The sequence below is a fragment of the Psammomys obesus genome, unplaced genomic scaffold (assembly GCF_907164565.1).
Source record: "Psammomys obesus unplaced genomic scaffold, mPsaObe1.curated_primary_1811, whole genome shotgun sequence".
Taxonomy (NCBI): Eukaryota; Metazoa; Chordata; class Mammalia; order Rodentia; family Muridae; genus Psammomys; species Psammomys obesus.
In genome coordinates this window covers 30,506,923-30,529,168 of record NW_026585504.1, presented here as the reverse complement: position 1 = coordinate 30,529,168, position 22,246 = coordinate 30,506,923, and the positions used below count along the sequence as shown (strand labels likewise).

Sequence of the window (22,246 nt, the reverse complement as noted above, 5' to 3'; positions counted from 1 at the left end):
AGGAAAAATCTGGAAAAGCTAAAAAATCCACAGGAAGGCCATAGTTCCAGATGGGTTGCACAACTTGGAGACCTTTTGCACACATAGCGACTATAGCCAAAACCATGCATACTACATACTTTAAAGGCATATGCTCAGAGCCTTCTGTATCCATGGGAACTTTCTGGGCATCACACGTTGTTTTAAGCTTTTTAAGTGGGTCCTCACACTTTATCCTCAGAACGATCTTATAGAGCAGAGAGATTGTCTTGATAGGTTGCCCAAAGGCTAGACACTCAGAAGTAAGTGAATACCGTCATGGTACTCATGCTAATAGACAATTTAGACTTAGGGCTGACCCCCGCCATCTACGTTCTGGCTGGCTGGTGAGCCACAAAGACTCTGGAGGGTGTGTGGAAAGTACAGATGGATGTCAGCAGAAAACAACGCCACGCTTAAGTTGGTTTGTGTGTACAAGTATGTGCACAGGCATGCATAGATACACATGCCAGGTCATTCTCAGGTGTCATGTACTTTAATTTTTTTTTAATTTTATTTTATTTTAAAAAAATGTTAATGTGTATGGGTGTTTTGTCTGCACATATATATTTATGCCACTTCCCTGCCTTAGTGATTTCAGAGGCCAGAAGAAGGGGTGTTAGACCCCCTTAGAAGTGAAGCTACAGTTGTGAGCCACCAGGTGGGCACTGATGTAGTGAGAATTTTGGAATTTTGGTTTCTTTAAAAAACACAGAAATGTTTAAGGAATATGTTTTCGTTTTTAAACTAAACCCGGGAAGGTGTGGGGGATGTGGGTCTGCTTCGCAGGAGCTGACAGTGATTTGCCTCGTGCTCCAGCAGAGACGAGGCTTTACCCGCTGTGGGATGTGTGATGATTGGGATTCTGGGGACCTCTTAGAGGGGACATAAGTGCTAGAGCCTTAATGAAAGGGGTTGTGGGTTGTTTAGTGGGAGCTGTTGGTTGCTGTTGGTCATGGTCGGTCACAGTGAAGGTGTCGTGTGTAAAGAAGAAACAACAAGAAGAAATTAGACATCCTGAGGGCAAAGAGTAAATTTGCACCAAGGAGATTGACACCCCTAATCAGCAGGAAGTAGTGTAATAACAGTGTCACCCCCTTTCTGGCCCCCTGACTTTATCCAGGAATCTCTTCTTTCCCAGAAATCCTTTTTTCTCTATCTAGTGTTAGGGGGTTGAAAGGGAAGAAGAAAAGGGGTGGAGAAGGCTGGAAGAAAGAGGAACCCACAAAGTACTAAACACCAGTGCTCTTAACTACCAAGTCGTCTCTCCAGCGCCTTTACTGCCCCCCACTTTTTTTTTTTTTTTTGAGACAGAGTTACTCATTGACCTGGCGCTTTGGGTTAGGGTTGCTAAAAGGATTTCTAGCAAGCTCAAGGTTTGGAGATGGCAAAGGCCGGCAATGAAATTGTCTTTTTATACAAGGGTTCTGATTTTAAGTACGAGACTGTGCTATCACTGAATTTTTGTTTCTTTCCAGATTCATCTGTTGAAAGCTAACCCTTGCTGTAATGGTGTTGAGGTTTGGAGAATTGGGGAAGGGGTTAAGTCATGAATGTGGGCTCTCTGAATAGGGTTAGTGTCCTTATAAGAAAGCTCAGGGCTGGCAAGATTTTTGGGAGACTGAGACAGGGGGTTAGGAGTCTGAGGCATGTCATAATAAATTCAAGTCCAACCTGAACCTCATAGTAAGAATCTGTCTTCAAAAAATAACGTTAAATTATATCAGCTTATAACAGAGCGGTGGGATGGCTCTGTAAGCCCAGTCCCGGGAAGGTAAAGACAGGAGGGTCACCTCCCTCAGCCCCCGGAGGGAGGAACAGCCTTGCCAGGCCACAGAGGAGGACATTGCAGCCAGTCCTGATGATACCTGATAAGCTAGGGTCAGATGGAAGGGGAGGAGGACCTCCCCTATCAGTGGACTTGGAAAGGGGCAGGGAGATGAGGGAGGGAGGGTGGGATCAGGAGGGAATGAGGGAGCAGGATACAGCTGGGATACAAAGTAAATAACCTGTGATTAATATTTAAAAAAAAAATAAAAATTAAAATAAAAAAATCCACAAAGGCAGGAGGGTCAGGCTTTTGATGTCAGGTATGCCTAAATTACCTGAGACTCTGTTACAAACAAACAAACAAACAAAATGAATCCCCCAACAATTTATAATTTAACTATACTTAAAACTAATGTAACACATGGGGCTGGAGAGACAACTCAGCGGTCAGGCACAATTCCTGCTCTCGAAGAGGTTCGGTTTCAAATACCAGTTTCTGGCTGCTCGCAACCATCTGTAACTCCAGTTCCAGAAGGGGTCTGATGCCCTCTTCTGGAGTCCTTGGGCACTGCATGCATATGTATTGATAAATCACAAATACACATAAAAAGTAAATAAAACTTTTAAAAAATGACCACACACTTGAACAATTCTGCTCTTTCTAATTATTTTGCTGTTATATATGCTCTTGAAGTGACTTACCCATGTTGTGTGTATAGGGTGGAAATATTGCATAGTTGCAAGTCTCTCTAATGATGTACAGGGAGAATATTTACACCATGGAAATTGGCAGATGTATCGGCACTGGGTTGTCTCGCCCTCCCCCCACCCAAGAGAGTGTTGTTAAACACTTACTAGCAGACACCCAGATAAACGAGGAACAAAAGCACAGCCTTATGTGTAGCTGAACTACAGGGACGGCTGCTTGGGAGCAATCAAGGTCAGTTTCCTCCCCCTCAGTTACCGGGGAGGAAAAGGGCTGAAGGAGGCAGCTGGTCCTGTCCACGGGGAAGGCAGGCTGACCCAGGAATGCCTAGCTATAGACGCAAGAGATGAACGATAGCACATGGCCACTGACTCCTGACGTGACAAACCTTGTAGACAGGTGGAGGAATGCCCTGCACCCTGACCAGATTAACAAATTCTGCTTTAGGGAAAGCGATGTAAAAGGCAAGGCAGCCGCAGAAGCCGGCACACAGAGGCCACAGGCCTCTGTCTTCCACTGGTGACAGTTTTGAGCAAGACAGACCGTGAAACCAGCTGGGACCTGCAACCGGCTATTGACACCTTGACCCTTTGGTCAAGGCAGCAGAGTCCTCCGATGTAAGGGGGGATCTCTCATTGCTTTATTATTCTAATCATTTGTGTGCTCCCCTGGTGCCAATGGAATCAGGTGGGATTTGGCACTTGTGAGGTCTGGCTTCTGAGAACATCGAGGTGAGAGAGCCTTTAAAAACTGCTCTAAGTTCCACTGCAGGCGAACATGTTGTTGGGTCTTAGGGTACTTTGGCCTTTTTCCTTCAGTGGTACCACAGAGCATATACGTAACCTTGGCCGTGTTAACCTCTCTGAGCCTGCTTCCTCATCTGTCTCAGGATGGTTGCTGGCTGGGCAGAGGTGAGACAGCATAGAAGATGACAGCTGTGAAACTGCCCCACATCGGAGGTCATCCTTGGGGTTTTCTGGTTCTTGTGGGGCATGGCTCTCAGGGTTGAACTGCTGGCGCAGGGAGTCAGGTAGCTAAGAGCCCTGAGCTGGTGGGATGCTGAGACACAGGGCAGACCAATAAGCATCGACCTTCTCTAACCCTAGGGCTCCGCCTTGCAAATGGGGTCAGGAAGAAGGGTGTGGCTGGGAGGCAGTTGGGGGAGGTGATTCTTTCCTAACACATCCAACAGATGGCCCTGAGCTCTGTCTCTCTGTGGGTGGCACTTTAAAGGAAGGGCCATTGATTGCTGACCAGCGCTTTAATTCATCCCTACCAGGTGTCAGCACACTCAAGGTGACATGGACAGTCCACCTGGAGGGGACATGATCAGATAGGAATCTGGGGTGAGGAAACAGCTTCCTTCAGTAGCATTGGGTACAGGTCTTGGGTAACAAGCCACAGAAAGTAACCAAGAGAAAACTTTAAAAGAAGCCCCCAGAACACAGGAAAAGGAATGAAGAACCCGCCACTGCGAAGCTCAGCTCCACAGCCATTTCTGTGGCATTTCCCAGCCTGGGCTGGGTCAGCCTCCCCTTCCCTGGCTGTGTCCATGCTGGGGAGGAGATGGTCAGGGGTCTATGATTGTAGCCCCCTCCCCCCCAGTGCCACTGAAGCAGAGGAGTCACTGGCTTTTGGGAGATAAAACAGCCAAGTCTCCCTTCTGGATTTCACTTGGAATTGCCTCTGCCCAGAAACCAGCAAGGATGCAGGCAGCTCATCTTGCTGAACTTTCTTGCCTTCTGCAGCCAGCCTCCCTACAACTTAGATGCTAGAGCTGTAAGAGTCACGTGGGGTCCAAGTGCATTGATTGTGACTGTGTGGCTCTTTAAAGGGGATGAAGGTCACCATGCAGCTGTATAGGCCCAGTTTATCAGTCCTCAAGTCATGAATCACACAAGCCCCTCTTCATCTCAGGGCATCAGTGATACCATTTCTTTCCGGAAGTGTCTCCTGATGATTCTCCCCAGCCTAGCTTAGGTGTCCTTGCTCTGAGTTCCCTTGGCATCCTCTCCTGGCACTTATGGCCTGGAGAAGGATTGTCTGTCCTTCTACCAGCTCTGTGATCTTAGGGACAAGGGCTGTGTTACCATCAACACACCCTGAGCCCAAGGTTCTGCTCACACCACAGACTCCTCAAATGTATATTGAGCACATTGATGGTGACTAACTCGAGAGGGAAAGCTGCCACTCCTGGTCTTATGGTTTGACTTCTGGTCCAGGCTATTGAAACCTCAAGAACAGTTGGGTTATCAGGCTGGCCAAGGATAACTACATATGTGGCCCAGTACACAATCATAAGTGTATTTCAAGCATTATGAGGCGGCTTTTGTTTGTGGTTTTTGGTAACTCCGTTGCCTGGTCCTTGACTACAAACCTGAAAGACAACATTGTGTTGCCGTGACAAAAGATTGGACATGACTGGATGGAGGAATTATCATCTGGGCCAAGTGGTTGTTTATTGTATCACAGGTATACGAGCAATGCCTCGAGTCCTTCGCTGAGACTCAGGGATGACCTTAGACATCCCCTGATGGAGAGGCGCTTTGCAGCAGTGACCAAGACTGCCAGCTCTGGGCTCGACTGGGTCGCAGTGCCAGCATACACCCCCTGTGCGGCACGTAGAAAACAGCTCCACGTTACTGCTCTTCTCTCTACTGAAGGAAGAACGCCACAGGTTGTTACAAGGTGAGCTTATACACAGGAAGGGCTCGGACTGTCACCTACCTCAAAGCAGGAGTCTTCCGCGTCTCCGTTCCCAGACTCACGCAGGGCTGTGACTCTCTGCAACTCTGAGAGCAGGCTGCATGAAGCCAGCCCGCATCCTTTCCCAGCTCGTTTATTTCCGTTCTTTTCTCACATGGAAAACATGAACAATAACAGGCTGTTGCCAGTTAACGGAGGGCCTTCAAACTGCTTGGCTCTGCTACCCGAACTCATCGTTGCTGTTTCAGTTTCCTGGGCGATTTGCGTCGAGGTCTCTCTGGGTTTGAATAGAAACTCTTCACATGTGTCTCATGATGGGAGCCACTAGATGGCAGCATGGATTCAGAAGTGTGTTACCTGCCTCCAACCCCCCCCCCCCCCCATCTCTATCTCTCACCACCACCACCACCATCACCACCTCTCACAGGCACCGGTCTGACATTTACCTGCCTGTTCATTATCATCTAGAAGAAGATCCAGAAGAAACCTTCGGGGGACACAGAGAGCAGCAGTTGAAAGCACGCAGAGCATAAAGAAACACAGGTGTAGCACCTGTCTGGGAGCAGAGCAGAGTATCACTGATGGTGTTAGGGGTTGGCTCTCTCCCATGGGACAGGGCTCAAGTTGGGCCAGTCACTGACTGGACATTCTCTTAATCTCTTTATCTCTGAACATCTTGCAGGCAGGACAAATTTTGGGTTGGAGGTTTTCTGGGTGGGTTGGTGTCTCCCTCCCTCCACCAGAAGTCTTTTTAGGACCCCGACTGAAAAATTTTAATGTCTTCTCACCTCATGTGTGATTTTTCAATCAAAACAATGCTAACCTCTAAAACAAGTGGAGAGAATTTCAATAAAGTTCTAACCTTCTCTCCTAACCCCAAAGTACTGACATTGATTTCCAACCAAACACTGAGTTACACTAAAAGCCTCTCCATCCTCCGCAGCCTCCTCACTTCGCTTCATGTCCTCTCACTTTATTTGTCTATTATCTATTTATATTTGTGGGTATGCGTGCGTCTCTCTGTGCGTATGCCACATGTATTCAGATACCTACTGAGGCCAAGAGAGGGCTTTGGATGCCCTGAAGGCAGTTGTGGGCTGCCTCATGTGGGTTCTGGGACCTGCACTCGAGTCTCTGCAAGGGTAGCCAGTGCTCTTAACTCATGTGCCGGCCCAACCCTTCTCATTGAGGTACCGGACTTTCTGAGGCCCTCTGTCTCTTTAACCTCTGTCCAGGTAAGCAATTTCATAGACACACGTCAAGAGTCTTATCCGGTGGTGGCTTTGGAATAGAAAGCTGGATAACAGTCTACCAGTCCCCTTCCAACTCAGAGCCTGGGAAGAGAGCCTGAGATTGCTGAAACTGGAGTCGCAGACAGTTGTGAGCTGCCATGGAGGTGCTGAGAATCCAACCCAGGTCCTCTGGTAGAGCAGCCAGTGCTTTTAGCCACTGAGAAATCGCTCCAGCCCCTGGATTCTATCACTTTTAAAACAGCAAGTTAAAACATTAGTTCATCTAATAGCTGTGTCTGATACTTTGAGGATATTGTAAATGCTTGTTAAAAATATTTCCTGGAGAAATATGAGAGAAGAAATACTATAAGCACAAATCTCTGCTGACACTATGGAAGGAAAATTATCATTGAGAGGATGTGCTTTATTTGATATGTAAATTTGCCAAAAAAAAAACCCAAAACAAAACAAACACAATTTCCAAGAAGCTAAACAGACTAATGCAATAAAGAATGGTGTTACCACAGAGATCTAGCAGCTTACAGAGTAAAAACTCAAACCCATATATTATTGTAATTGTTCTCTTACTGTCAAGAGACACCATGACCAAGCATTCATTTGGAGCTTGCTTACAGTTTCAGAGCGTTAGCCCATGACCCTCATGGAAGGGAGCATGGTGTCAGGAAAGCAGGCAGGCAGGCATGATGCTGGAGCAGTGACTAAGAGCTTACATCTGATTAGCAAGTTGTAGGCAGAGGAGAGGGATCCTGGGGCTGGTGTGGGCTTTTGAAACCTCAAAGCCCACTGCCAGTGATGCAACAACTTCATCAAGGCCATGCCTCCTAATCCTTCCCAAACAGTTCCACTAAATGAGGACCAAGGATTCAAATATATGAGCCTATGGATGTCATCCTCATTCAAACCATCACACCCTACAACAATAGCCAATGAGTTCTCATTGGCATATTAATATAGTAATTCAAAATGGCAGCTGTGTGTTGTGGCTTCACCCATGAATTCTATCATTGCTGAGGTCTTCATATGGGTTGTATAAGACAGTCCCCAAAATGCTTTCCTCCTTTCACCAGGTGGTGACAACTCTGAAATTTGAGTTTGTATGTTCTTGGCAGTTGATAATTTGTTCTCTCTCCCTAGGGTTGGGAGTGGGGGTCCTACTGGTGTATTCCTAATTGGCTAAAGATAATTTGGAGGGAGAACTCTGTAGTATATAGATTATACCACAGTGGTAAAGTCCTGTTTCAAACCTAAGTGTCTGCAGAAAGGAGTAAAGTTTTGTTTTCGACTGGCTTTCACGGGGTAGAAAAGTGGCAAGCCTTTTTATGTTGGGCTCTGTATTTCCACGGCCAATCTTCCATGACCATGAACTCTGTGAGGTACAGAAGCTGTGTCTTCCCCATCATGGAATCCCTGTCACCTAGGTACCAGTATCTGACAGGGCACTCAGGAAATGTTTGCTCAACTGAGGGGGAATTAGAGGGCTGGCAACATGGAAGGTACCTCCTGGAGAGTTTTAGTTAAGCAAAGGATTAATGATCAGTGGTGGGTGAAGGCCATAGCCAGGCATGAATGACCCTGCTGTGAAGACAGCCCTGTAGCCCTCCAGCTGGGCTAATGCCTTCTCAGTTGTTGGCCTTGATTTCTGCTGTTAGAAACTGGTTCCGCTTTACCAAAACGCATTCTAAAACAGCCAGCTAGAAGACCAGTTTGGAACCTACTAGTGTAAGAGACAAAACCTTAAAGAGAAAGAAACTTTCAGTTCCCAAGTCTCCTAGACATTAACATACAAGGGGACAAGAGCAACCTGGCAGAGTTAAGACTTAAGACAAGTCTGGAGACCACCCAAGCCCTTTCTCTGGAAGCTACAAACTTGACCTACACAATGGATAGCCCCAAGAGCTTACAATCAGCCTCTTGCCTTGTCTCCTTGAATCCCTGCAGGTTGGGACAGTACTCTGTCAGTACTCAGCTCAGCATTCAGCTGCTGGAAGACCCCGGAATTCAGATCCGGCTGTTTCCAAATCTTCTGGGTATTACCATCAGAAGCATCACACAGCCTCAAGGGGCGTAGCTTCTGCAGACCTTATGTGTCCTCTGAAGACCTCAGCCCCATGGCTGAAGGGCTAGGTTATGGAGTGAGGAAGGGGTGTAAGCAAGCTCTTCCTATGTGATCAGCAAAGCCCCTTCAGAGTCCAGAGGCTTGGAGGCCAGGCTGGCAAGAAAACTGTTATACTAACTAAACTTTATTTCAGTTACAGTGAGTTATTTGGTCTCTGTCCAAGTCTGGCTTTATGCTTGTGTGTATGTTAACCCTAAGATGTTGACAAAACAAATAGCCCAACAGTGTAAACCAGTATTGACCATCAACTCTCTTTCACATAGTAATGGCGGATACAGAGCCTTGTTTCCTACTGTCTTGGTCTGTTTGGGCTGCTGTAACCCCAAACCATAAAGTAGGGTAGCTTAGAGACAGCAGGAATTTATTTCTTAGGCAGAATTTATTTCTTACAGATGATCTGAGAATTCCAAGATCAAAGTGCCTGCAGGCTTGGTATCTTCAGAAAGCCTGCTTCTTGGCTGATGGTGAAGGGGCCCAGGGGGTTCTCTGAGGTCTCTTTTCATCTGAGATGGCCTCTAGACACAATCATCTGCAATGGCTCAACCTCTAAGTCCCCTTCTTCCCCATCAGGGATCAGGCGCTAAGACGAACACGGGGCATGGGAACATACACCCATTTGGTCTCCAGCATCTACTAACACCTGTGGACATTTTGCAGATAGTTGTTTCCTTGCTAGTGTTTTCACTCTTGACCCCAGGATGCTTCCTAGGTGCACGGGAGCCAACAGTTCACGAGCTGGAGTGAGGAGGAGTCTGCAGTGTCTGTGACAGCTGGGATGTGAGCTGTCCTCCATAAGCTCATGTGTTTGAACACTTTGTCCCCAGCTTGTAGGACTGTTTGGAATCTTTAGGAGAAGGATTCTGGCTGGAGGAAGTGTGTCACTGGGGGGTGAGAGTTGAGGTTTTATAGTTCGGCTCTACTTCTCCTCAGTCTGCTGACATAATGTGATGGGCTAGCCTCATGATCCGGTACCATTCCTACCCTGCCATGACTTTGGAGTCAATGTGCTGTCCTGGCTCTGCCAAGAGAATCTAGTCTCTAGCTCTGAGACTGTCTACACTCACTCCTTGGACAGAAGAAGGTACCACCCTTTCCTTTCACTTGATCTTTTGATTTGTCCTGAAGAGTCAGGGGCCACCAGCATCCAGGAAGAAGAAAAAAGGAAATGGAGAGGGAGGAAAACCCTGCCCCCGCCCAGTTTCCGGATGGATTTAGTCTCTACGGTAGCTTACATCCCATGGGTCGCCTCATTAAAAGCCTCTTGTACATCTCCACGTTTATTTTTCATCAGTGTCACATGACAGTGGCTTTGGGCTCAGTTATGAGAGGGTATCCAACTCCTCTTTACAGAGTAACAGGAAGAGGAGATAAAAATTGCTCCTTGAGTCTCTGAGCATTTTGTAAGGACCCGAAGAGGATTTCAGCAGGTTGTGGGCAGCGCAGTAAAAAGCAGCTCGGAGATGCTGCTGCCTGGGTTTGAATGGCAAAGGTTTGTGACACACCATTAGGCACAAGGACACCCCGGAAACATCCGGGGGCATCAGACATTTGCTTGTCCGTTGTGTTCCGAGAGCCAAGCTTCTCTACCTCTACTCTAATCTATGTGTCTCAAGGCTTCCTCTTACTCATTTTCTGCTTCTTAGTTCTTCATTTTGAATTAGCCCACTGTGGCTCATCTGAGTCTTGACCGTCCAGTTTGGACACATGATGCTAACAGACCATGCCTTGGCATTGTCTAGTGGGAGAAAATGGTTGGCCTTGTTCACGGACCGAGCCACATTCTTGGGGCTGGTCTGACTATGAGTCTGTAGCCTCTGGATAAAGATTCCCAGCCAACCAAAAGTCAGAGCGTAGAGCAGGCAGGAGCCCTTTGGTCTCTGGTTAAGGCCCACACAAAGAAGGCGTCACGGGTGCTGTGTGTAGCACAGGGAGGGAGAGCATGATTTCTGGAAGCCCATCTCCCAGGCATTGCTGCCTTTAGACTCATCAGGAGCCTTGACCTTAATGGGACTTTTTTATGTTCTAGACAGCACACCCTAACAGATGCTGGCTTCTGCCTAGAGCCCCAGTTGCTTCTGAGGATTTGTGAACCACACAAAATTGAGTATGGATTTCTTGCCCATGATCTTATGCCCAAGCAGGGGTGGCTCCTGAGATCACGAAGGGACTTTAAGGTCTGTCACTGCTCTGTAGTTAACCTCCAATAGGCACTAGTATATAGATGGGTTGTAAAAAAGATGCCATTAGAACATCTGGAGGAGATGGAATGAGAAGCCGGCAGATTTTGGGGTATGAAAGCCTTTGTCATTTTATTTTACAATAAAAAATTCTAACAGCATATGAACACTCTGTTCCCGGCAGAGGCAAAGGACATACAAAGTTAATTAGAAAGCAAAGCATTGAAATAGCAACAGCTACATTCAGAGCTCCTGTTCAGTACTTTGCCCAACGCATCTAAAGTGGCTCGAGAGAATCACAGTCTGGTTTTTTTCCACCCAGAGTCAAAGCACATATCGAAACACTTACATACCCTCCAAACCACAGGCAACAGACAATAACAGCAACTCCATGGGGGCTGACTTTTGTGGGCAATTACAAACTGCAGAATTCCTTTATTTTTTTTTTTCCTTGATAAGAAGTGTCATTGAACACATGGCAACACAAACTAATTTAATGGGTAGCAGGAGCTGGATCAAACTGAACTGTAAAACGAATGGTTTTAATAGCCAATTCTTCCATGCTACTTTCCAGACCATCTTCAGACACATTGTATGCATGCTCCTCATGAGGTAGGAAGTATAGGCGTCCCTATTCCCATCTGGCCCACGAGGAGACACACAGACTACTTCAAAGCGAGTCACTCAAGTTCTAGAATATTTACACTTTCTCAAAATCTCCAGTTCAAAGACACTCCTCTGACTTTGTTTGCTACACTTTTCTTTTCTCTCCTTAATTTATGTGAGGGTTGAGGTGAGTTTAGACCCAAAGAAGAGATGAAAGAGAGGAAGGTGAGGCCACAGCTAATTTATGTAAAGTACATCAGATGGCCTCCTTCCATAATTTACAAAGGTCCGCTCAAGGCCAGCGGATGAAACAATTAGTTTCTAGATTTATCGTAGGATGCTCCAGGCTTACAACAGAATGGCTCTAACTCAAGTAAGGGTTTGACCTCTGAGGACAAATTTTACCTTCCCTCCTTTTGAAACCTACAGAATCAAAGCAACTCAGTGCCTTCTAAGAGATTTTGTTTCTGGTACAATTACATTTCCTCAATTCCCCCTCTCAGAAACACTTACACTTCAGTATTTACCACCACGTATAGGATTCTGTAACAGTTCACCTGAGCAGTTGGGAGATCTTTCAGTTCTCAGGACGCTAACTTCTAGCTGGAAGCTCAGAGCCACTGTAGCATCATTTTTACTTGAAACCAATTTTGTTTCAAAGAGACTCTATGGAGAGGCTCATCAGTTTTCTCATCCATGCAAATATGTGGCCGGGAGCCACATTAATAGCACCCGAGCTAAGATCATGCAATTCAATTTACAAGTATTTATTGTCTGCTGAGCTGAGCAAGACATTGTGTTAACTGGGCCTTGGTCAGAGATCTCTTCCAGAGCCCAGCAGCAGTATTCAGGAAGTAGTGTGGGTTAGGGGCGGGCAGTGTCTGGAGGCAGCCTGGCCAGTGTACCAGAGGTTCAAGTGTGTGCACTCTCACCCGATGTACAAGTGAAAAATGCCTTTTCCTTACGGTGGGGGCAGTATCAAGAGCACTGCCCCTCCGGGTACTGGCTGGCAGGTTACCACCTTAGGGGCACGGTCAGTTCCAGTCTGTGGCAGCCTCCTTTAAGGAGTCCTGGTGGTCATGCTCCTTCATACCGGTACCAACCGTCAACGAGAGCCCCTGCCGAAGGGGTCAACGTAGGGGCCATGCTCTTTGCTTACAGATGACTGGATAGGCCCCGCCCTAAGGGTAGCTCATCCACAGGCAGATACGAACTGGACCAATCAGACTCTCAAGCATTTGCATAGGGGGCCTCAAAGACGCTAGTCCAAGAGCCGTCTGCACAGGGAAGAAAATGAGTGGTGGGAGTCCGGAGGTCAGTATTTGGCTTCGTATGCATTAGCGAGTAAGCTGGTTGGCCCAGGCAAGCAAGAGGGCGAAGCAGATGGGCTGAGGGAAACAGATGAGAGCAGTGAGGAGAGAGAGAGTGCCAGAGAAAGCGCCACCAGGAAGAGGGGGCTGGTTGATGCCTCCCTTGCCCTTTGCTACATCCGCGTTTTGCTTCTGTAATTTGTCCCAGTGTCTTTCAGTCAGTCCCTATGCTGGAGCAAGGCTGAACGGGTTTCTGCCCCCAGGGGAATGGAACAACTTTGAGGTTAGACTAGATGTTGGAATGTAGTTTCCAAAACTTGGACCCCAGTCGGCGACAAGCTAAATTACACTTAACACCTTAAGAGTCTTGGACTGTAGTTTGTAAGAGAAGTCCAAACTCTAAGGCTAGGTCTAAGTGCAAGTCTTTTTTTCAAACTTGAAAACTTCAGTAACATTCATTCACTGAACTTTGAGCACTTGCGTGCTATGTGGGGAAAAAAAAAAATGAGGATCATTTATATATACGAAATAAACATATACTTTTGATCCGTTTCATTTTTTTTTTTTGCCTGGCAGGGAAGCGTTCCTTTTACCTAGATGTAAGAATTTCACACCTCTTCATTCTACCCACCCTCGAAGGTTTTCTCTTAAACCACAGGTCTTCTCGTTTCCTTTCTTGAATGAAGATTATTCAGAAATTGCATGTTTTGTGTGTGTTCCTAGGCTTTTAAAATAACACGTGCCCAGCATCACTTCTCCCGGGATGATGGGTTTTACCTTGCACCCTTCAAGAGGCAACATCTCATTCCATAGCTCCCAGCTGCCTCCTTGTTCCCGCACAGGCCTCGGATCACAGGTACCAGGCCACACACAGTAGACCTTTATGTCCCTGCCCTCCTGGCTCACCGGAGTCATCCCTGCTTGCCTTTTTGACCTGTGGTGCCGAATGGGTAAGTTACTCCCGCTGGCTTCAATGGCAAGTAAGGACATCGCTTTTTCAGCGACACTCTCTGATTTCCACTTCCCTTTTTTGGCAAGAGTGTTATGGAGTCTCCCACGTGACCCTTGCCTACTTTTTTTTTTTTATAACTTCTGGGCACAGCTAAAGGAATGTGTCACCAACCAGTGTGGTACAGGCAGCATGGTGAAATGGAGGGTAGGCTGGGGCACGAATCAGCAGGCTTGGGCTCAGGCCTCCACTTGTCTGAGCTTTGGCTTACGTGTGACTGTCTGAGCTCTCTGTTGCCTCCGAGGGCTCTCGGGGAACTGCAGTTTTTCACATGTGATTTTAACCATCTGAACTTTCAGAGCCTTCCTCCTGTCCTGGGACCTATCACCTCTATAAGATTAGAAGACTCTTTAGGGAAGGAATGGCATCGTAGTCTCAGAAGGCTTTAACTATGGTGGAAAAACATGAGCATATTTTTTTTTCAAGGTTTTCTTTGCATAGACTTCTTGAACGCATGGTGTCTAGCTTAAAAGAGTATCTGTTTTATCGTGCTATATTTTAATTGTCTCAATGAACTAAATACCTCTGCAAAGACTCCAGCGAATTGTGGCTCCATTTCCCTAGCAACCTGGAGCCACACCATTGTTAACTCCAGATCCATAATCTGAAGTTACTGGAACCCAAAGCTTAGACACTGTCTTTTTGAAGCACTTCATGTTCTATGATCTAGAGACTTCTTTCTCACATTCCAAGCATTTACCAAAGCCCACAAAGCACTGTATTGATACCACTGCACTGATGAAATACTGATATTATTGATAAAGTGGAGCAATGTAGCTGGTTTTATCAGACTTACACCGTTTGCATGAAAAGGCTGAGTTTCTTTGGCTCTTTGTTCATTCAAGTGCATTGAATGCCTGCTTGGATAGATTCAGGCATCGTGTTAATCTGTCAGCAAAATCTTGCACTGTCCACAGTGTTCTGCAAGCTGATTTCGGTTTTGGACTACAACTGGCCATTGGTAGAAATATACCATATATACACATGGAAATTAGAAAAATACATTTTATTTATAGCTGATTTCTTATTAAGTAACAAAAAACTAACACTATGAAAGATCAACCAGCATACTAAAAAGACACTACCTAGCATCATCCCCGTAAGAGGCTTGTCTGGGGATTCCGTGACATATCGTATCGTCTCTGAACATTCCAGAAAGGACAATTTGCCATAGGGAAATAAAAACAGCTTCTTGGGAAAGTCTGTGCTTTGACAGTTTGAACCTCCCATTTCAACCCTATTCTTCCCTCAACCTTTAAGTTTCCTCTCTCTTCTTTCATTAAAGACCAAAGAAACTCATGAAGACAATGGACAGATGGGTTCAGAGGGACATGGGTACAGCTGAAGCTGGATGGGTCATGGCTGGAGGCAGGATAGGACCACGTTCTCCAAATAAGCCCCCTGATAACATACATGGCTCCCAATGCTGGGGAGGAAACTCAGGCACCCCAAATCAGTTTTATTTGCAGAGAGGGGTTGTCAGTGGCTAGGACTCCAGAGCTGCAAGGCAGTGTCTCCACCCAGGAGGACTGTGCAGGCTGACGCTTCATGCTGGGGAGAGCGACCCCGCCACCTCAGCAAATGTTCTCCTGCATCCATCCACTAGGGAGAACTGCTGAGCTCCACAGACTCTTAAGCAGTTGCTTTGCATTTAATCTCAGATCCGATTTTCTACATTCAGAAATTTCTAGAAACAGAGGCTGCTGCTTGGGGTAACCTCTCCCCTGCTAACTGAATCAGTGATGGTTTCCTTTATACCAGCCAGCAGCACGTGCTGGACTCCACCATGGAGAGGCCTTGTTAAAGTTCATGTAGCTACTATCTGCCTCCCCACAGCCCATGGCTGGGATCTCAGGCCATCTTCAAGACGGACAAAGCAAAACCTCCGCTTCTCTTTTGTAGGCTCCCAAACCTCTTAGCACCGATTCTCTTTCGTTTGGATCCCAGTTTGCAGGAGACTCTTATTTCCAAAATGACGACACCTTTTAAACAGCCTGTCAACACAAGTCCACCACTCTGGCTCATCGTCTCTCTTTCTTGGCCTTTAATTAACAGGTGGGGGAAGAAAGACTCAGGACTATTTATAGGCACAGCCATTGGAACTGATTTCCATCCAACTCATTTGACTTTGAACATGAGCCTTTAAAAGCAGAGACATGAGTTTCTTGGCTGGAGAATCAGTATCTCCCTTACAGACTAGAGGTGATTTTTAAAGCAGTCACGGTCATGGCTCAATGAGAGAGTACAGTCTGGTGGTCAATCACACTCCTGTGTTGCCTTCAACACACAGAGAGAGAACATGCAGAGGTCACGGAAGACAGAGCAACATTCTCTCCCTTCTGGTAGTTTATAAAAATGGGACACTGCACAGGAACCTGCAGGCTAGCTAGCGCCTCTCACGACGTGCTCCTTAGGGAAATTCCACCCGCAGCTCAAATACTCAGCCAAAGAAAACACCAAGCACAGGGTCCCTGTTAGGGACTTGTTGACCCACAACTGGCTGCAGAAGTCAGAATTCAGTTTTCACAGGTTTCCTGTTTCCCAGAAGCCCCACTGTTGACTTTTTTTTTTTTTTTTTTTTTTTTTTTAAATCCTGGGGTGAGAAAGATCCACACATTGTCTATTATCTGGAGGCCCCACACATTAGGGAAGAGGAACTGTGAGCCTGTTTGCTGCCTCACAGTCTTCAAGTTGCAGACCCCCTCAGGGTTGAGGCGTTAGACCTGGAACTCAAACATGTCCGTCTGCTTCTTGGCCAGCTTCGCTACTTCCTCCCGGATAGCCTTCACGAGGGCTGCAGTGGAGATGTTCGTCAGCGGAGTGTCTGGAGGCTCATTTTCTGTCAGGCTCTGCTGTGAGGCAGCTGTGGAGGGGACAGGGGCCTGCTCTAGGCTGGGGTGAAGGTTGGTTGGCTGACTATACTGGCGTGGGAGCCTGGAGGGTGAGCTCTGTTGATAACGTGACCGGGGGTAGGCCTCGATGTACCCGGGAAGAGGGACCTGCAACGAGAGGTTGGGAGAGAGGAGAAGGAACTCAGGTTAGGAGGAAGCACAAGACGCAGGACATACTCAATACTGGAAGCAGGAGGCGACTGAGGTCAAAGGAAGAGATTTAGAGGAGAATTAGAATCATGGGCCATCGCACAGCTGTAAGCCTCAAACCTGGACCAAACCTGTTCAGTCCACAAAGACTTTTACATCTCAGGATGCTGGCTAGAATGCTGGAGAAATGAGTATGGAGGACACAGACACACAGGGCTTTGGGGCAGGCGTAGAAAATGTGCTGGGAAAAACAGTTTCAGGTTCAAGAAGTGGGACAGGCAGTCTGGGCAGGTGGGAAAACAAGAGTAAAAGGGGACAGAGGGGTGTTCTGGGTGGGGATTATGTCCCTGGGGTGTCCCATTTGAAAGCAACTGAACATTAGCTCATGGAGCATGTATGTGTGAGCTGTAAGGGCTGACTCTGTGTTGTGGGCTTGGAACTCACTGCATGGCATGCTGGCCTTGGTGATGCTGTCATCTCTGACTCCTGGCTTCTGGGATTATAGACACAAACTACCACACCTGGCCTCCTTCCCCACTAACAGAAACATTCATCTGGGGCCATTAGGGAGGATAGAGCAGGATAGCTGTCTTAATCTCTTCAGGCTGCTATAACAAAATATCACCAACCAGGGAGCTTGTAAAGAACAGAAATTCATTTCTTATACTCATGATGGCTGGGGACTCCAGTATCTGGTGAGAGGTTCCTTCCTGCTTTTTTGACAACTGCCCTTTTCCTGTCACCCATAGGATAGAAGAGGCAGGGCAGCTGTATGGGGGTTTCTTTTCTAAGAACATTAATTCTATTCATAACTGTTTCACCCTCACAAACCAACCGCCTCCCCAAGATCTACTACCAAAAGCCATCATCACCTTAGCATTGTGGAATTCAGCCCATGAATCAGGTAGAGAGACACAAACATTCAGACATTTGGGATAGGGGAGTACATGGTTGGATGCTGGATGCTCTGATAGACCCTCTTGAGAAGGTAGTTCTGAGAGCATGGGTTGGGAACCCTTCATGGATGTCAGCAAAGGAGAAGTCACTCTGAGGAGATCTGGCAGAAATGAGCTCTGAGGCTACCTCAGTGAGGCCAGGAGACTCACTCAAGCAAAGTAATTGGATTGATGACTTGAGAGTTTGGGGTATAAATTTTACCACAAGATTTTGCAAATAAAAATAAAGTGTCAAAAGCTGCTAATGTCTCTGCACACAAGGGCTAGAAGGTTTTCCCTATATTTTGGAGGAAATGCAGAATTGGACTGCCCCTCTTACCCAGACACAAGAGCTAAGAATATATGAATGACTAGAGTTGACCAAGAACAAAGGCCAGAATACAGGAAGCCTTTCAGATCACTTTCTATCCTTTCAGAGACCTTTCCCTGCCTTTTTTCTCTAGTTTCTCTGGTGCGGGAGGCATTCCTCCTGAGGTCATCATGACCTAGCTCAGGCCATCAATTCTATGAAGGCAGGGCTCCCTCCACCCCCACTTTCTCCCTGTCTTTGTCACTTGCTTAGCATATAGCAAGCAGGAAGTCTCCCAGAGTCTAGGGGTTCTAGGCACAGTTAGGAAATCACTGAAGGATGGCCAGTAAGTACCAAATGTATGAGGACGAAGTGGCTACATTTAAAATTTAGCTAACTAAATTTAACCAGAGTGGAGAAAGTCAATTCAAAACCCCCTCTTGTTTGCCATCAAGTCTTCGTGCTAGTGGCTGAAATTGGCAAGGAACAGATAACTAACCCAGCTGGGGTGGTCTCAGGGTAGTACTCTAAAGTTGGGGAGATGAGGAAATAGGCCCTTTGTAGGCGAGCACCATTACGCTTTGCTGGCTAGAATCTAGAGCTGCAAATACAACTTACTACTTCCTGACAGACATCACCAATGGATCACAGCACAAGCTCCTGATTAGTCTATGTTGTGATTCTGGATGTGAACTATGCCTCACAGGTTCATGTATTTGAACTTGGTCCTCAGCTGGTGGCGATGTTTGAGAAGGTTCTGAAAATCTTTGGAGGTGGAGCCTTGTTGAAGAAAGTGGGTCACTGTGGGTGGCCCCTGAGATTTTAAAGCTCAGCCTCACTTCTTGTTCACTATTTGCTTCTTGACTGTGGATACTTCCTGCTTCTGCTGTCATGCCTTCCTCAACATGATGGTCTGTAGATCTCCTTGAACTGTAAGCCAAAGCAAAGCTTTTCTTCCTCAAATTACTTCTTGTCAGATTATTTCATCACAATGATGAGAAAAGTAACAAATCTACCTTGAGGCCTCTTCTGGAAGCTTCCCTATCTAACACCAAGGATGAAATTTATATGGCACCCAGGTCTAGGTGATTTGGGGAACAAGGAAGTTCAGGCATCCAAATGAAGGTGGGGGCCTTGTTTTTCTCACATCAAAGTATTGAGCATGTAATCTCTTTAATCACCCCTAACGGACTGTCTTTCTTTAGCTGACTCGGCAAGCTTCCTGTAATGTCTCTCACATGCTATGAGTCACCTGTACAGCCAGCTTGCTCCATGCCTGGGCACACATCTCAGCTGACCTACAGGGGATAACTGGGCTCTAAAAAGAGCTATCAAGGTGCAGCATTAAAAAGAGCCAGGGTAACGCAACCTCTTTCACACTCTTGGGGATGATTCTGGAATGACTTGGTCACTCTATCAGGAAGGTGAGGTTTGCATTTGTTGAGGTCTCTTGCCTTCTTCTCTAAGGAGAAGTGGACCCAAGGGCACCTGGATGTAGCTGAAAGCCTAGGTAAGTCATGTGTGTTAAGCATCTTGAGGGCAAGGGTCAAGGATTTGGAAAAAAAATTTCCTTTGAGTCTTAGAGAGCACTTGAGCCGCAGGCTTATAGCCTGCCCAGTGCAACTTGTATGTCATCGTCTCTGAAAAGCACATACATTATTTCTACATTTTAAGACTTACACAGTCAAACACACTCTGAATTAATCAGTCCTACCCAATGATGCTAATTGCTTAGAAATTCAGGCAATGGTAAAACAAACTGGGAATAAGATGGAGGGCTAAGAAAAGAGAAGATCAGACATGGTGGTTTATGAATGTAGTCCTAGCACTGGGAGGGCAATAAGGCAGAAGAATTGCCAGGCATTTATGGCTTGGCATTGGCTTCACAGTACAGTGTGAATTCCAAGCCAGTTTGGGCTTAGCAATCAAACCTTGCCTGAAAAATAAACAACAACAACTAAACAAACAAAAAAGCCAACAAAACTCTCCCTAGATTCCAAAACAAAATAAACAAAAAGAATAAAGAGAATGGAAAAAAGAAACAGAGAAAAAAAAGGAAGGAAAGGAGGGAGGGAGGGAGGGAGGAAGAAAAAAAAAGAAATAAAAGTAAAGATGAGACCTATCCTACAACCAAACATAAGCTATGAAGTCCCAGGTTAGACTCGCTGACATAACAACAGGGAATCCCTCTCTTCACTCTTCCTGAGCTAATTTACTCCAATTTTGCAAATAATTGAAATGAGTTCAGGCATGTTTCACTTGGAGAGAACAGCACAGTAGGAAAAACACATGGAAGGATGTGGAGCTACTGACAGCATCAAGTACCAGCTGGGAGGAAGCTCATGCAAACACACACACACACACACACACACACACACACACGCACGCACGCACGCACACACACACACACATGCATTCAGCTGTAGTGACAAGCTTATGAGTTTGTTATCATTAGTTATTACTATTAGATACAAGACAAAAAGGCAGAATCCTCAAACTGTGAAAGCCCAGCCCCCATGCCTCCTGAGAACCGTGGACTTCTTGAGGACGCTGAACCACTCATGCAAGATGATCCAGTAAGGCTCTAACCACTTGAAAGGGTTATAGAGGGAACGGAGAGCATTGTTTCAGAACTACTCTACACGCAGCATGGCATGCATTTTTATGTTTTAGAAACCAAAGAAGTAAGCTTTGGTTAACAGGAAAGTTTATACACAGAGGATCGTCACTGGTGCTGGTTTTGAAAAAATTTTTTTTTTTTTTTGGCTTGGCCACGTTTGGTAACTCCAAAGGCAGGTGTATCTTGTGTCATTCTCCTCCATGGAATGAAGAGACAGATAAAAGGACCAGGACAAACAAAGTCTTGGATGGGTAGAAGTCCAAGCAGGAAGTCTTGGTATCTATCATATGATGTTTTCAGGTTTTCTGAGGCTTCATTTGCTGACATTGGATCTAAAATTTTGCTGAATGGTGAATGACAGTTGAAAGAAATACATTTAATAAACACTTTGGAGTCTGACTGGTGTGAATTCTGACTCAGGCCCTGGCTCTTCTCTAGATATACTGCCTTAGACATTGTATCATGTGACAAAGCCTCAGTTTCCTTATCTGCAAAATGGGAGTGATCATGGGAATCATAAAACTGACCCCATCAAAGATTAAATAAGACAGTTTAATGGAGCATCTAACACAAGGTCTGACACACGGAAAATACTAAACAGACGGTTTACTTGGTTAGACTTACTTGGTTAAAGTTGCCATGCTAGGAAGAGGCAGAATGTATGCTAGAAAACATGTTTCAAATTCCTCCATCAAAGGTCATCACACCAGATCCTTTAAAATTGCCCATGGTGGAAGGGGTTCCGAGAGAACCCAACACTGGTCTCTGCCTTTCATCTCTTTTCCTCTGGAGGTGTGCCTAGCAAGGGAGGGCTTTTTCTTGGGGGGGGGGGAGTTCGAGACAGGAATATCCTGGACTTGCTTTGTTGACCTCAAACTCACAGAGATCTGCCTGCCTCTGCGTCCCTGAGGGCTGGGATCACAGGTCTGTGACACCGTGCCCGGCTTGCACCCTGCAAGGGGAGCTTTATGAGGGCATCAGGGAAGGTCTCACCGAATCAGCCCACTGGCTCGGGAGCTCATTCTCTCCTGCATAAGACATCCAGGCCTGGCTCCTGTAGGATGAGGGAGGTGTTGGGATGAAGTAGCCGGTGAAGCCAGGTCTGTTGGCAGCTGGGATGGCAAACACCGCTGGCACCGTGTTACCTGCACAGAGGAAGTGGGTGGGTGGGAGGTCAGAAGAGGCTGGACACTGGATCCAGACCCCTGCCCGCAAGAGCCAAATAAAGCCCCTTTCACAGAGTACCCGGCTAGTGCTGGGCCTGAAGTCTCAGTAAATGAGGCCCGAGGTGAGGAAAATGTTCTTGGCTAGAATATTGAAGCAGCTCCATGTAAGACAGAGGAGACCCTGACCGCAGAGACCCCCATCTAAGGTAGAGCAGATCCTGGCCACAATGGCTGAGATTCTAGGTAATGTGTCCGCAAAGAGGGTGGCTGAGGTGGAGGGCACCTGGCTTCCCTTAGTGGAGCTCTTCCAAGGTTGCTGTGACTGCCAAGGGGAGCAGCTGGTGTCCTACTCAGGGTATCTAGTACAGAGGCCAAGTGGGGCTGAGATCCAGCCCGTATGCTCTTTGCAGGGGGAGGGGGAGGGGGAGGGCATCCACTTTTTTTCTTCATGAGATGCTTCAAGGGCTAGCTAGTGTCACACTTTTCCTCCCCGACCTCCCATC

The 22,246-nt window shown here is 46.6% G+C and overlaps 1 protein-coding gene across 4 annotated transcripts in view; it reads right to left on the bottom strand.

Annotated features, from left to right (window-relative positions):
* Window positions 1-10,859: 10,859 nt before the first annotated feature.
* Window positions 10,860-22,246, bottom strand: part of Kiaa1549l (KIAA1549 like) — a 242,520-nt gene continuing 231,133 nt past the window's right edge. For all 4 annotated transcript variants that reach the window (XM_055599549.1, XM_055599552.1, XM_055599556.1 and 1 more), the window contains exons 20-21: window positions 21,571-21,722; window positions 10,860-16,670 (exon numbers count right to left, since the gene is read on the bottom strand). In XM_055599549.1, the coding sequence (XP_055455524.1) occupies window positions 16,389-16,670; window positions 21,571-21,722 (434 nt within the window). In that variant the 3' untranslated portion in view covers window positions 10,860-16,388. The remainder of the gene's footprint in view (window positions 16,671-21,570; window positions 21,723-22,246) is intronic.